The sequence below is a fragment of the Lygodium microphyllum genome, chromosome 2 (assembly GCF_053477565.2).
Source record: "Lygodium microphyllum isolate KBCC chromosome 2, Lygodium_microphyllum_v1.1.10, whole genome shotgun sequence".
NCBI lineage: Eukaryota > Viridiplantae > Streptophyta > Polypodiopsida > Schizaeales > Lygodiaceae > Lygodium > Lygodium microphyllum.
Window position 1 is genome coordinate 53505469 of NC_141136.1, and position 16907 is coordinate 53522375.

Sequence of the window (16907 nt, forward strand, 5' to 3'; positions counted from 1 at the left end):
AGGACTTTTCTACACTTCTTATGTTTTCAGATTCTTCTTGGCGCGCCTTCATTTTTCGTTTCACTTTTATCTTGGCCTTGTCTTTTGCTTTAGATTTTTCAGATTTTCCACCTTGTTTGTCTGAGGTTAACACCAATATTGTAAACCATAACATTCCCATGGTGCCTAATGTGGTGCCAATTAAGAATTACCCATGTGCAATGAAGCCAAATGCTAATGCAATTAAGGAGAAATTGATAAGATCCTAATTGCTAGGTTAATCGATGAAATTGAGCACATAGACTGGGTTTCACCCATTATCGTTGTGTTAAAGAAGAACGAACAAATTAGAGTGTGCATAAATTGCAAGAAAGTCAATGCAGTCATGAAAAGAGACAATTATCCATTGCCTTATACCAAGCATATGTTGGAAAGAGTTGCAAGAAAGTAAACCTACAACTTCCTTGATGACAGATTTTTAGGATACAATCATGTGCAAGTTCATCTAAATGGCATGCACAAAATAACTTTTGCCATGGAGTGGAGCATGTTTGCATATATCGTAATGCCCTTCAGCCTTAGCAACACACCAACCACTTTTCAATGACTACTATGCACAATTTTCAAATGTAGCTCAATATTCCTAGGCTAGATACATCATTGTTTTTGCTAATTACTTGACCAAGTAGGTTGAGGCTAGGGCCACAATAAAAAATGATGCAAGAATGACAATAAAGTTATTATGGGAATAGTTGATCTCATGATTTTTGTACCCTAGTGATATTGTGAGCAATGAAGGTATACACTCCATTCATGTAGCGATTTCACACTTGTTGTCCACATCCTCCCCATATTACCTACAAAAGTAAATGGTCAAGCTGAATGCTATAAACAAAATCCTGATCAATGTCCTAATGAAAACTGACTCCACTCTCAAACCAATTGGAATAGTAAGTTGATGGTAGCACTTTGGGCCTATCACATAGCCTACAAGATTGTGATTGGCCAAACTCCCTCTAAATTGACTTATGGTACATATGCAAATATGCCAATCACATTCTTTTGTCTTAAGCTTGAGAATGGTAGTGCAAGAGCAGTGGAAAGGCATAAAAGCTTGGACCAACCACTTAAAGAATTTGAATGATTATTGAAACCCTAATTATTGGCCACACATGCTCTTATATGTGAAAAAGCACAAAGGAAGGCACGGTTTGACAAACACATCAAACAATAAGTTGGGAAGGGTGACCTTGTATTTCTCTAGTCCATCCAAGGGCATAAGCAAAAATTGAAATTTTGAGGCCGCCCCTTCCAAGTGAGTGCAATCGATTGAACTGGTAACGTCGAGGTTGAAACATTAGACAGTGATGAAGACCTAGGCTTCTTCAACGAAAACTGAGTAAAAAAGCATTATCCACCTACACACCCATTGCACGAAGCCCCAATGGCACTAGCACCCATTGTTATATGGGCAGTTAGAATCACCAAACTCGACCCTAAGAATGAAAGCCCCTACCTCTGTAGCTTACTTGAGTATCACTCTAACTACAAGGATATCTCACCATGTCATTACTTGATTGATGAAGGTGCTAATTATAACATCCTGACATATAATGAATGGATAAGAATTGGAAAACCACCACTCACATTGATAATAAAAGAAAATCCATATGGGGGATCTCATATGCATTATTAGGGAAATGTCAGATCACCTTGACCATTGAGACTAAAAGTCTACTCGCCATCTTCTACATGCTACCTAATACCGAAGGAGTTGGTAATGAGGTACTATTGGGATGCCCATTTAATTGACTCACCAAGTGTGTAGTTGACCTCGAGCTACAACATATCCATTTGGAGTACCCAATGTCAAGATCATCACAACTTTTAGCAAGGGTACTAACGCCTCAATAGAGAAAGCAATCCCAGTGATGTTCCCCACATAGCCTACTTTACCCCTTAAAAGGAGCAATGATTCTCTCCTCAATGAATTGCTCAAATCTCAAGCACAATATGATAGACTAGCTAGTCATGTACGTCCATTCGATATGAACTATCAAGGGTGGCTACTGTCTAAATAGGCAAAGGCAACATGCTCACTCACATAGGCATCCCCAATAAATACTAACACTAACCATGTATCTACTAGTTATTTGGGATTTGATAGAGATGTATACAAAGAGTGCATGGTAATGTAAAGGCTCTATTAATTGATCTAGTTGTACGTAGGTCTAGTAGGGTTAGATACCATGTTAAAAGATTTGGTTTTAAAGGTTATGTAGCTCATGATTATGCTTATATGGTAAAGGTAGTCAAGGATGTTGAACCCACTTGTTTTCAGTATGTTATTGGTCATGCTCAGGGTCGAGTCAATCTCCTTCCACTTTCCCATTTATATCAACATTCTTTTCTCCTGATAGTTGTGGTTCCCCTACACTTCGTGATCTATTTGGTCTTTGTAAGCTTGGATGTGCTTGTGCTTGATAACTTATGACACCCCATTTCATCATGTTAGGTTCTAGCAATTAGTTCTCTGATCATATTGAATTAATGTATAATCAAGTGTGCTACTCAATGTTCTCACAAGTTCACTAAAAAAACTTGGTCGATAAAGTGAGAAAACTCACATGAGTTCTCAACAAAAAAAAAATATGAATGGGTCTTGGCAAGTTTGCTTGTCAATTTGCAATTCTCTCAAGATTGGTAGAATTGTGGCTCGAATGTTGGTTTTAAGATCAACCCTCACTTTTATTCACTCTTGGATATAGCCTTGTGGATGATTTGAGTTTAACATAGTGCTCTTGACAGTCATAATCAACTTCTCCCTTTACACACATTTTAATGAAAAGAGAAAGCTTGTTTGCCCCAAATGCAAGTGGATACTGCATAAGGTTTATCATGAACTATGATCCTAGGTGACCTAAGCCTAATGTGTTACACCAAATGTGGTAGTAGCAATCTATTGTGCTTCTTCTAAGGACTTGATGACCCTAAATGAGGTGTGCCTTTGTGAGCCTTATCTTAGACATCTATCCAAAATGAAGTGCAAGTGGTGTGACATATGTGTACCCAAGGTTCCAAGTGTGCAAACTACAAGTGATCCTAGGGATTCCTAAGGTGTGATATCCAAGCCTACCTAAAGTGGGATGCTAAGGGTGGGGTGCCCTAAGTTGGTGTGCATTTAAATGCACACTAGTGTGCAAATGACTTGGCATAAGAAGGGTGCAAGGAAACTATCCTAGGGTTGGTATATTTTACCTAAGTTCGAGTGCCTAACGGGGCGGACCTGAGGTTTATAGGGGTGTGGTACATGCTTCAAGTGTGGTAAGTGGATAAGTGTGGCAATAAGATGGTGTGTGTTCAAAGGGTTGGATTCCTATGCACCCAAAGAATGGTAACATGGCCTAACTATCTTGTGACTAGTGTGGGCATGCACATGTGCCCTAAATATTAGAATGGTGGTAATAATGTCCACTATAGCTAAGTGTAAAGTTAAATATTAAGGTGTCCAAACAACTCCCTTTAAGTGTATATGAAGGTGCACTAGGTGGGTAACTATGCAAGGGTGCTTTTGTTGGCTAATGCAATGTTGGACAATCTAGGTTATAACTTGAAGTTCCAACTACTACTAGGGCAAACCACAAGGCTATGAGTATGCAACATGTGTAGTTTACACCAACTACAAGGGCTCGAGACTACCAAGGGTCCATGATATGAGACAACGATCAATGGTTTAGCCCTTGTTAATTGGGCAAGGAGTTGTATGCGCTAGATGATCATGTGAATTTGCGATTGCGATAGTAGATCCCTAGACTTGATGGTGGATGGTTAAGCATGTGTGGTACTACCCTTAGCCTAGCTAAGTGCTTTTAGAGTACTAACAAAAACCTTGTCAACTTATTCTTGAAGGTCACTTCAAAGCAAGCAACAATTAGACACACTAAGTGATTGCTTATTTGCAACTCTCATTGCCTTCCAAAAGCTTTTGCTTGATCTTCTTTTTGCCTTCTACAAATACCTACCCATTCATTTTCATGGTTATAGAGCCCTTTAAAGGAGCAACTTAAGTGAAAATTCACAATCCATATTTTAACCTTTCTATTCAATGTAAAATGGACAATGATAAAGAGCTCACAAGAGTAACCACGTCCTCTAGTGACAAAAACAACACGTAGACACTATGATTTGTAGCAATACAAAAAACATCAAAAGACCATGAGCATTACCTCTACTTCTCATTTATTTGGTAAGAGATCGTTCTACTACACTAAGAGCCACTCAAGTTGTGAGGCTAGTAAAGCTAATCAAAATAATATTCTCAAACAATTGAGTGCTCCCTTTTTTGCATTGCCCATTAGGACATGCTATTTACAATAATATGATGACAAGGTCATTCTTCTTCAAAAAATTACCCCTAGTCAAAGGGGCACTCTTAGAAAGAATGCTAATAGCAAAAGGGCAATGCTGCTTCACACTCCCCTACATGCTTGTTTATAGTAGCACCCATAAGGACCCAATAGCAAATTTTTCAATGAACCTATTTAAAGTTCAACTATGGAAACTTTGTGGCTATAACACATAGATTCGTATTGTGACATATCCTCTAGCACCTTGACAAAATGACACATTCTCTGTTTCATGAAATCATCACAAACATTGCTCTACCAAAAGATTGCACTTCATAATATTCTTCAAAATCACTTCGTTGAACATTATATTGATCTAAATGCCAAATCACTCCTGCAGTTGAGAAATATAATGTTTCCAAAATGTTCAATCATTTTCTATTAAGGATTTTTGAACTTGGGTGGGTGTAATGCTTTACTAACTGTGAATGTGGCAAGCCCATATCTAAGGTTGTATACACTAAAGCAAGAAAACATATGACCATAGAGACTCAGTCCCAAAGTTTTTATCCATGTGGAAGCCCAAAGCCACAATGACACCTACTTTCTGCAAAGACATATTAATCCAGTTTTGGAAGAGGCATGAATATTCATTACATCCTTTGAAGGCTGGAGCAAAATTACAAATTTGTGGTCTTCTTTTCTTATCATCTGGGAGACCACCAAAGTAGTTGTTCCACACATAATTTGCATTGAGGTGACATAATGCATTAGAAATCAGTTTTATACACTGGAGCTACTAACTAAACTTGGACCTTTGAATCTGTGCCTAGTAATATGATCCGGAACTGCAGGAAAAGGTTCAAATCGCTGAACCATCAGATGCATTTTCCATGTGTTCTAACATCTCAATATACTTGAGTTGATTGCTCTGTTTGTGGCTGTAGGTTGCAGCTACTTACCATAGATCCTCGGTCCCAAAGTCCTTGGGTGATATCATTATGAGTTTACCAGAAATGAGGAAAAAGGCTGACAGAATAGCAAGTCAACCAACTTGAGAAGTCAATGCACTCTTGTCATGTAAACGATAAAGAAGAGTGGACTTGGCCATCTGTGGTTCTGTCTCAAGGTAGGCAATCACATCCTTCACAGTTATAGTCCGAGGGGGTGTTTTTGCTATTTGCATGGCTCGTTGACCCAGCCCTTTATTGAAAGATGGACCTGCTTTCTTTAAGGCAGCAGATGCTCCTGGCATTGAACCATCCCCAGCAACCTTACTCGCTGTTCTTGCATCTCCAAATCCGGGTTTTTTATCAACTTCCCGGCTGCCAGTCAATCCACTGCTTGCCCCCATATTTGAATCATTTGATGCAGAGGCTCCTGCATGATATGAAAAACCATCAACACAGTTACATGCATTAACAAGCTACATCTATAATCCAACGGCAAGACTCGACATGCCTAATTCTCCTTCACGTTTCTGTCTGCCTTGCTCAGCCATCATTTGCCACTTCATTAGCATGTCATCAACTCCAGCTGCTGTGCGTGCTGCGATGTTAGCAGCATTAGCTCGTTGCTTGCTTTCTTCAGCCTTCTGTGCCTGAAATGCTGCTATTAGTTTGTTCAAGCTGAATTTCTTCTTCCATAAAAATACCTCTTGCAAGTGATATTTCACTTGCAAATTTTCTGCTGCTAGAGAAACTTTTGAGAGTCAATGGAATCGGCATTACCTTCTTGTCCTTCGTACGTCCATCATCCTTTGCAGTAGCTTCGTTTTGAGAGGCTTTCTCTTTCTCCTGTATGCAAATTCATGATATTCTCTTAGACAGATTTCCAGCCACAGTATAAAGCAGTAAAGATACAACGTACAATAAGAGCATTCCATTTAAGGACAAACACCTTTACAAAAAGGTACTTAAACCGCCAAAGTAAATCTATATCCCCAAAGACTCCATATACCACTTCACTGTAGAATCTGATGGCTCTAGAAATCTGAAACTTACAGTTCCTTTATAACCAGTTTTCACTTCAATAATTATGGTTTAAAAATTGCAGGCAAACTCAAAAACCTACATTATATGTTGAATCCTTTCTCATGATGGAGCTTTGAGAGGGTCCATCTTATTATTCCAAGCCATCTCAGAATGAAAATAGAGCTTTTAACTCTTGTGCTTATCAAGTAGGCTAGCATATTCCCACTAGAGTATCGTGTAATTCAAATGTTTGGCTGGATGATGCTCTATTCCATAGTTCAAACAGCCATACGATGATATCCATTGGCCATCGAATAAAACAAAATAGTTACCAAGGCTCCTTGAAACATTTTATTCTAGAAGAGAAAAGTAGAGAGTGACATAAATCATAGAGTGCAGCAGATTAAACTGAGGAAAAAGAGGTCTCCCCCAAAAATGTCCCAACATTGGATTATGGAGTATGGCAAAGAGTGTGATGAGAGTGGCTTGCAATGTGATATCCTTTTCTTTTTTAACTTTTTACTACCGTCTACAAAAGGCTGTAACGACCTATGACACCTAAGCGTGTGGTAAATATACAGATGTCAGCTCCTCCATACATAATAGAGTCAAACGAAGTGAATCTCCGTTCGAGGCCTACAAGCTCCAAAGGAATCAAAGGTCTTGCCTTGGTAAGAACCCCCAAGAGGTGTAGAGAACGCAACCCAAATAGCATTACACTGTCCTGGAGGTAGATGAATAAGCTTGGTTTGCATTTTGCTCCTTTCCATAGGATAGGGCTAACATACTTTATTACGCTTATCCGAGGCAACACTACAGCTACAATCCCAAGGAGCAAAACAAATACAACTTCCCCAATATGCATGCCAATGATCTAGAAAAGGTATAGAGGTTCCAATCTAGAAATTTGGAGTAGTCATTTGCTAGCTTCATCAAGAATATCAGCAGTTGCTTGGACCTAGCTTGAATGAATAGTCAATTAGGACATCTATAATACCCGACCATGTGGTTCTGGAAAAGAAAGAAACTGCAAGAATCCCATGTCCTGAGAGAAGCACCTCTCGTCCTTATAGTAGTCTCTGAACTGCCCTATATTCTACTTTTGTTAGCGGCCATGTGTGAGCTGCACAATCATATCCTGCCTATGACCCTCAATCTGAGTTAGACAAGGACATTAGGAGCTCTGACACTCAAGTTTGTCACATGTTTTGACAAAGCAGACAGCTCTATTTAGAGCATGCATTTCATTTCCAATGAGTTTCAGGTGTGTTCATACTACCAAAGATCAGTTTCCAGCTCCTTTATTTCTTTTCAGTGGCTGGAGGACCTGTTGATAGCTAGCAGAGGTGATCTACATTATTTATTATTTTCTGCATTAAATAATGCAGGTTGGCCAGCATTAAATGATTGGCCTGATGCTGATCGGCCAGTTGTGACAAGGGCAGCCTATTTATTCTATCCTCTTCAGTTGGCTGATCATTATCTTTTGCAGGTTTCAGCACACTCCGACATTCAGGGATTCTCCTCCGTCTTTCAGTGCTGCCTTCTATCACCAACCTGATCCAGTGCTCTCACTGCCACCTTGGGCTGCATCCAGGGACTGATCAGTCCCTTTATATTCAGCATTCCTTTGGAGTTCAGTGCAGATTTTCTTCTTCCATTCTCCTTTCATTGCAGTCTTTCTCTTCCCTTCTCTCCCCATGTTTCTATTCCTCTTCTATTGCACACTCTCACATGGTATCACTACCAAAAGTGAGGGCTCCCAAATTCTACGAAGAGAAGGCCACACTCAACTTGCTATTTGGAACAGATCTATCGCAAAAAATGCAGATTTCCTGCCTTGTTTGAGCCTTCTATGAAGTTTGTGGGCATGTAGAACTTCTCCTTGCAAGACGTAGCTGATTTTCCCTCTGTTTGGCCAGCCCAACCACAAAACCTAGAAGTTTTTTGTATGTTTGCAGGTCTAATTAAAGAGTTATGGAGTACCAGTTTGCCAGGTTTGATGAGTCACATAAGGAGACCATTTAGTCTTGACTCTTCCATCACATTACATCATGGTTCTTGGTACCACCCAAAGTCCAATCAAATCCTCCTCCTCCTTTGGCATCAGCATCCATGGTTGAGATGAGGTTTCTACTCTTTCATTGGTATTTACAGGTTTCAATATTTATCTATGACATCAGCCTCCCTTCCCTACTGTACCTACCCTTTGCATTGCATGATCATCATCATCTTTGTAAAAGGGTGCTTGGGCAAGTGAACAATTTCTCCACAGGGGACACTATCCAATGGCACCTTGGAACATGCACATTCTCATTATGTAGCATTCATCTATGCATCTCATTGTATAGAGCACCCATCACCCCTAGTTACAACAACTGGCAGTTCTATTACAACCACAATTTCATACTTCTTCATCCCTTTACTTCATCACCAACACCCTAGACAAGTGGTTGGGATAGGCTGTTTTGTGATGTTGTATGTGACCATCTCTTTATTTCCCTCATTGGCATACTTAATTAACCAAAAAGAAAAAATAAACAAGTTCAAAGTGGTTCCATTGCGTTTGCAAATCCTGGAAGGCCACTGGGCAGCTGGCGAGCACCCTTTGCCGGTTTTGTGATTTGCATTTGTCCCAATGTCAATCTGCACAAGGATACCTCAGGTCAACCTTTTGATACTCATAATCACTTTGGTTGATTCGTACTAGGCCAAATCTTGCATACAATTAGTTTGCTTAGTTAGTATTTTAATGCGCCTAGAATATCTCCTTGGATTGCTTGTCTTCGTTGTTAAGATATTTAAATAACTTAAGGTCCAGTTTATACTTCCAGGGATACACTGATTCTGACTAGGCGAGAGATCCTGACACATGATGATCCCATAGCAGCTACCTCTACACCTTGGGCGCAACACCCATCTCTTTGGCTAGCCATAAGTAGAAGACGGTTGTAGCTTCCACAACCGAGACAAAATATCGAGCTCTCTTCGATGGTACTACAAAGGCCATCTATCTGAGGAACTTGTTGGCCGCACTACAATTTCCTTGAAAGTCACCTACAATTGTCTACTGCAACAAACGGAGTACCATTCCCCTTGCGGGCAATCCTATTACTTGGACACAGCACGTGGTGCTTCATCACCACTTCACCAGAGAAAAAGTTAAGCTAGGAACCATTCACCTAGAGTTTGTGCCATCTAATGACAATTTTGCAGATATTTTGACCAAGGCGATCAACAAGCTAGTTCTACAGTACCTTCTACCACGGATCGGCTTGGATATATCCTCCTCTACTTCTTCCAATTGGCAGGGAGAGAGTACTTCCCTCTTACTTCTCCTTCCAGTTTAAGAGGGGACAGTTTCCTACTCTTGATAGTGACAGTCATGATTCTTACAGTTTTTCACTCTCAGACATTTATCTATTTTGCATTGTATATTATGGACATTTGTAACTTCATCCGCACTATCAAGATGACATAATTGTAAAAGGGCACTTGGGCAAGTAAACAATTCCCTGCGAGAGCACTATCCAAGTGACACCATTGCATCACATTTTGCATGAGCATAAAAACTTGCATCTTCCTTTGCATTACCCAATGTATTGGCATTCTACTCATGTAAACATGCATTTGTGCACATTTCCCTTTTCGGTCACCATTGAAGTGGTCGACTCCTAAACCACCATACTCGTGGCATTGCACATGGCAATCTCCAAAGGCAGTTATTCCCTATACTTGCATGTTAGCTTTGCTTGTCTTGCTTCCTTACCCGTCGTATTGCCTTTCTCTCCCTCTATTCTCCATAAGATTAGCACTTATCCTAGTAGTATGTGGGATTATTTGGCTTGTTTTATGAAGATAGTGGGGCTGTCCGTTCTCCTTTCCCATACTCTGAGACACAGTGACTCAATGGAACGAATAGTTATTTGAAACCATCACTTTATACTAAATCTTGTGAATAAATTAACCCATAACCCTCCAAAACAAAAAAAAACACTCACAAAACAAAACAAAAAGTCCATTGTTGATTCTATCTACCTTTGCAGGACTTGATAGGCCCTTGGGCAACAGATGGCACCCTTGGTCCAATGCCCTAGCCTCTCTGGGGTGATCACTTGACCTCCCTTGATAAGATAACCATCACCTCTATAGTCTTGGTAAGCCACTGAGCAATAGACGTGCACCCTTTTCCCAATGCCCTAGCTGCTTTCAGGTGGAAAGGCTTATTTCTCATGGCTCGGTTTTGGGCCTTAGAGAGGATGTTGAGCTAAAAATACATTAGCCTGACCTAAACAATCTCAAAACATGCTTAATTAATGAAAAAACCCTCTTATTTAAAAAGAAACGCAATCCTAAAGAGTTATTATGTCCCACATGCAAAACCCTAATTCGGGTGTCCCAAAATTTCTATAAATAGGCATACAAACCACTACTCTCTCTCAATCTTGTTTTTGTAGGTTTCAAGAGTCATATCTCTGTTACCCACACCCCGTTCGCAAAGGGCATTGCGGTCAAAGCTTCCCCCATCCATCTGCTACCATCTAGCACCTGATTCCAACCTTTGCCACCTGTCTAAAACTATCACCTGGTACCTTGGAGTTGTCACCTACTATTAGATTGCAATTTTTCTCTGCTAACATCATCATCTAGTATTGTCCCCATCAATTAAACACTATCGCCATCTTCAAAATCTGTGTTTGCTGAGTTTCTCTCTTCTCCAACTGTCGCTTGTATCTTCTATACAGTCGCCTGCTAATTTCAGTTGACGCCCAATTTTCCTCTCCTCACGTACCTACATTTTTAGTATTTCTCTCTCTAGCATTGTCATCTGCATCTAATCCGGCCTTCCCTAGCTGCATTTACTGGTGTTCGACACATGGAGGCTACCTTGCTGCTGCAATTCGAGATCCGTTCAAAGTATGACACACTCTCCAACTCATAAACTCTGCCTTGATCTCAAAGATACAAGAGTTTGAGGTTTAGTATTCACTGCATAGTGTGTTTGTTGCATGAGCATTGTATATTCAATATTCATTCATTTTATTATTCATTGTGTTCAGTCTTTGAGTTTACCTAACCCTAACCCTAACTATGTTCTGTGTTTATCAGTCTATGCTTTGTCGTACGATTGGTTTTGTGTTTTTTGCATTTGGAGTATTTCTTCACAAATACTTTGAGAAATTGAGGGCATCCTACTCATGTTTCTTGACTTTGGAAGTCAATTTATGACTAGTATGAGAAGTTTCATGACCACCACCACCCATCTATGCAATGGGTTGATTGTATCAAGATAAACCTAGAATACCTATGTCTAGGCCTCTGATTGTTACATAGTGCTCATATTGTATGTGGATGACATGCAAAAAGTAGTCTCAAAATGATCAAATGATGCATCATGCAAAGAAACGAATTGATCTTCATTTTCCATACACTGACAATGGTCCCTTGTTCTACTGCTTGGTATCAAACTTTAGCATATACTTCAATGTATCATCCCACATCAAAAAAGGAAAATTGATAAAATTCTTCGAAAATTCATTTTTGTTAATTCTTTCATTGTGTCTGCCCCACTTGTAGCAAATCACGACTAGGGAACAATCCTCTATTTTTGCTTTGAGCAATGAGCCACATGCTCAGAATTTAGGACATATAATGTACTCAATTACTTGCACAAGAGCAGACTTGTGTTAAGCAAGGCACATTTCATCTAGGCATCTTCAAAATCCAACCCACAATCATTGGAAAGCCTTAAAGAGGCCTTTGCGGTGCTTGAAAGGAAGCTGTAGTTTTCATCTAAAATAGTATGCAAAAGTGGCACAATATCCTTGCAAAGCCTATTTAGGTGCTGATTGCAGGCAGCCTAATCAAAGGTCTACTTCAGGCTATGTGACATTCCTTCAATGAGGGCCTATCTTCTGCCAAAACTAAAAGGCAGTTATCAGTGGCTCTTTAAAACACAAATATAAAGACCACTAGCTATCGCCAACAGTCAAAGATTGCATTGGTTTACTCATGCTCAAGAGCTCAGACAATTTGATGGCCCCCCCTTCTTCAATCCCTGTTGTAATAACCAGCCCTATGTTTATATTATCTTTGATACTAGAGCATTAGAGAAGTTAAGGTGTATGACTTGCAGTATCATATTGTTCAGAGAATCACTTCCTGGAGTTTGAATATGTGCCCACCAGTCAACTCCAGCCAATTTCCTCACAAAAGTTGTTTACTATGGTGAACAACATGCTGCTCATGGACGTTTAAATATTTATCTAACACAACATTGTAAAATTCCCACCTCACTATCCGAAGGAGGCTTATAGCTTCTAGCAAATTGAGCAGGTTGTATATTTTCTTTTTCTTTTTTTCTTATTAGTGTTTTGACATTAGTCAAGCATCTTCCAAGGAAATATACCATTAGTCAAGACCTTCCTTTATTGTGCATGCGGAAATGAATTTTCAATCAAGTTGTTTCAATCAAGTTGTCCAAGGTGAAGTGCTAATTAAGTATCACCTCATTTAATTTTTTCAAGCGCTCAGATTCCAGAGCTTGCTTCTTGTCCTGTTCTTCCTTGGCCTTCTTCCGTATCAATGCAATCTGTCTCTGAATATCTGATGTGACTACAATCTTGTGCCTTCCCTTTTCTTGATCACCTCTCTAAAACCATCAAAACGGAGGCAAGGTCTTTATGTTGTATATCAGATCTTTGAGCCGTAAATGCATACTACTACATACCTGACATGAAAGCTTGATAAGTTTGTAAAGCATGCTCCGTAAACGCTCTTCTGTAGACTGATTGTGTAAACATACAGGAGATTTGCCACACGAAGGTAACCAAATAAGATTTGAATCACACTTTTGAGGGATGCAAAACCCAGATAAGAAAGGTATATGTTTCAAGAAAATACCATTGACAAACACTGGTCAACCTCTTCATTTATGATACTGATACCATGCTTTGCTGCTGCAGGATACAATGCAATGCTTTTGAACTTAGCAAACACTATAGAATGTGAATTAAAATAGGTCAATTCCATTAAGATGCCTACTCACCAATTGCAGATAGTTTCGAGCGCAATGGACCTTTCTCAAGAAACAAGCGCCCTTCCTCTTCTTGTGCAAACCTCCTCATTGCTTGTGTGCTTCGACTTTCCTCCTTGGGACCTGCCAAAAGTTGTTCCTCTTCCTCCTAAAATGGCCCAGTTTACTTTCAGAACACCAGAGAAATTTACAGGGTTTATTGGACATAAAACATGTTAGTAAAGTTTCTGTTTAGCTCAGAACGCAACAAAATACAACACATTAGCAAAGTTTCCATTGAGCTAAGACTATCATAAAAAAAGGTAGTTTGTTCAATTGCATAATGACACTTTTAAATTTCCTGTTGCATTCTACCAGTAATTTTTGCAAAAACTAACAACAAAAATCACCATAATTCATTTCTGCTCTCAGCAGAAAACAAAGTATTTGTAAGCCTAGCAGTTGCACACATACCTATTTACTATATGAACATATTTACATGTGCATATTGTAAGATGGCACTAGCAAAGTGAACAAAATTAATTGCCACTTATTAACGATTAGAAGAATAACAACATCGTACACAGAAACACTGGAAGGAACAGGCTCTGGCCCCTCAAAGCTCACCTAATACATCTCTCACAAATTGCTAATGCAAAAACTAATTCTCTGCAACTCAAAACCCGAATCTAAGAAGACTGAGTTTCAGTTTCAACTAGCTTCCGTGAAAAAGTTTGAGATCTCAAGACTAAGTGAGACACTGGGTTTTGGCTTGAAGAGTTGCTAACGCCTTTGCTATAATACCTGTAATCGGAAGATCTGTTACAGAAACTGCAAGAGTGAGTTTTGATTAAATAATCACAAGGCTCTGATTCTTTGTTGTTTTCCAAACCTTTTTTTTCCAGAGAAAAGTGAAAATTCTATTAGCACACCTCAGAACAAAGCATCCCAAGGCCAAAACCCCAATTCCAAAGCAGCCCTGTAAGGGACTTCCATATCAAGAATTACACAACAAGGGGAAGTCTATTACAAAGCTTGAGTGAATAGCCAGTCAGGAGCTCTCTAATGCCAAACCATGTGGGTTTGGAAGTGGAAAAAGGTGCCAGAATCCCATATCCTGAGAAAAGCATCTCTCCTCTTCCTCAAGGTCTCCGAGCTGCCCTGTATTCTCTCCCATCTCCCACAAAGAGTATGCTGTGTCCATATCCTGGAAAGATTCTCTGCAGTAGATATGTCCAAAAAATCAATAGCCTAGCTATGTCTGGCTGTCCATATGTACCAAGCAATTATGCTAGCTATGAGCTTGCATATCTGAGAATGTCCCTAAGTCCACACTGTCTATGAGAAATCTGGCATGAAAGTCCTACACATAAGCTGCCCCACGATGACATAAACCTGACACCCCTGTGAATCATCATACCCACAAGCAGGGCCTCTGTCAGTGGCCCATGCAACTATCCCCCACATAGCAATCATAGAATCTATACTGCCATGAAACACCATCCTAAGGGCTCTCCTCCAGAGCTCCTAAGCCCAAGGGCAATCCCATAAGCAATGCCTCTAAGTCTCCTTCTCCTCGTGCTCCCCACATCAAGCACAAGGAATAGGTTCTCTAACATAGCCAAGCCATGTACCAATTGCTAAACTCCTATGTGCTAGTAACCAAAGAAAGAGTGAAATCTTTCTTGGTCTAAAGCTGTCCTCCAATCTAAGTCTGCTAGGAACAGCTGTGATTTACTCTGGATAGTCCAGTGCTCAGCTGCAGCTGGCCACCACTCTGGTCCTACTCATCTATATTCTCCTCCCCAACCTGGTGGTATAGCCAAAGAAGGGAACATCCTGAGGCCTCTCTGCAAATGGATCTCTCCATACCCACTCCCCAAGATTCCGCTGAAGCCTCTGCAATGGTATTCTCCTATATGTCCAATGCCTCCATCCATCTTCCATACAAGTCTAAGGGTCAAGCTCTAAGTACCAAGTCCTATCACAATGAGCCACAACTCTAATCCTTTGTCAAGAGCATCTTGTGATCTCTAACTGATCCAGATCCTCTCGCCTAAGTCTACCATCCATCTCTACTGAAAAAGTAAACACACTCTCTCCACTGGTGGCTACCACTACAAGAAGGATCTCTCCTCTAGTAAAGAGCCCTATCCATGTCTGATCTATCGCTATGTCATCCCTCCATTCAAGGGGTACCACCTCCATGATGCTCTCCATTATGACTCTGGCCCCCTTGATACCTCGAAGTCTCTGTCAGCAGCTCCAGAAAAGCAAACCACTGGCTGCCTCAACTCCTTTTCAGCACTCAATGGGTCAATCTGATGAAGTCTCCATGCCCATATAATAGATGCAGCAAATCTGTCCTCAAAACTGTTCCCAAGCCCTGTAGCTTGGATATCCTGAAATAGCCAGTGTGTGCTAGGCTGCCACAGCCCTCCATGAGAGGGAAATGGTCTCTTATTGATTTCCAAACTTTACCCAGGAGACTACCACTAATCATCAGAAACCGCCACAAAAGAAGCACATAGATTTCTTTAGGAGCCCAAGAAAAATGGGATATTCAGTAAGGCTCTGACATGCATAGGACACAAAAGCAGATAAGATCTGCAAAACAGCTTCTGATGCCATGATGAGCAGATGATCAAGCAGTAAAACCATTGTCAGATGCAGCTGGTAATTGTTCTGGAGAGGTCTGAGGATGGCTGTCTAACAGAATTTGGCTTGAACCCATGAGGGTGAAAATGATGGCTGGACGTATATCTGAGATGTCTATCTGATGCTGGCAATAGCAGGAGATGCATAGGAGCATATAGATGAAAATACTTCAAAAGGTTTACAGGAGTAAAGAAACAAGAATAATTCAAAGGATATGATACATTTATCTTCTACATCGAGAGTTCATAGATTTTCCCATTGACATCAGCCATAGGAAGGCAGTTTCAAAACCAAAGATTGCACTGAAGAATGAATAACACAATGCAGCTTTTCTGCCAATGATCCACCTCCATTTGCTTCTGGGGAAAGGTTCCTTGTCATAAATGTTCTTGGCATAAATCACCCTCTTAGACTAAAATGCAATGCAACTATTGTGAAAATGATCCACCCCTAATTGTTGTGGAGAAAGGTTCCTTGTCATAAATGTTATTGTTGGTCAATGCAATCTTCTCCTACAATGACTAAACTTTTAAAAGGTCCATCCCTTAAATAGAGCAAGTGTCCATTGCTTGATACATAGTCAATCAAATGAGTAAGCAGTAAAACATTGCAAAACATAGGGCCTAAAAACTTAGCTCAACAAGTACACCCTTTCATCCTGCATAGCTCCTTGCAACAAAACACAAAAGGCACATAAATAATGGGGATCACCACAAGCCCCAAAATGTTTCAATGCAGTAGGAGTAATCATAAGCCCAAATAAACTCAATCCACGTGGCTTATAAAACTGAATAAACCCACTAGATATATCAATGGCCTTTTTACGGTATTATCACTGGCAGCTTTATGGTATTGGCAAAGAACATGTATTCTTGACCAAAGATACAGCAAAGATCACATCGAACACGTGACTGCAGAGAATGCAGGCTGCAGGCC

At 40.2% G+C, this 16907-nt stretch overlaps 1 protein-coding gene across 3 annotated transcripts in view; it reads right to left on the reverse strand.

Annotated features, from left to right (window-relative positions):
- Nucleotides 1-4756: 4756 nt before the first annotated feature.
- The window catches only part of LOC148039744 (transcription initiation factor TFIID subunit 4b-like), a 51182-nt gene continuing 39031 nt past the window's right edge, over nucleotides 4757-16907 (reverse strand). For 2 of the 3 annotated variants that reach the window (XM_087693593.1, XM_087693591.1), the window contains exons 8-14: nucleotides 13347-13482; nucleotides 13202-13257; nucleotides 13029-13085; nucleotides 12807-12950; nucleotides 6056-6121; nucleotides 5787-5925; nucleotides 4757-5705 (exon numbers count right to left, since the gene is read on the reverse strand). In XM_087693593.1, coding sequence (XP_087549719.1) covers nucleotides 5371-5705; nucleotides 5787-5925; nucleotides 6056-6121; nucleotides 12807-12950; nucleotides 13029-13085; nucleotides 13202-13257; nucleotides 13347-13482 — 933 coding nt within the window. In that variant the 3' untranslated portion in view covers nucleotides 4757-5370. Of the gene's footprint in view, nucleotides 5706-5786; nucleotides 5934-6055; nucleotides 6122-12806; nucleotides 12951-13028; nucleotides 13086-13201; nucleotides 13258-13346; nucleotides 13483-16907 lie in introns of all 3 variants that reach the window. The other variant, XR_015693229.1, reaches the window with a different exon arrangement.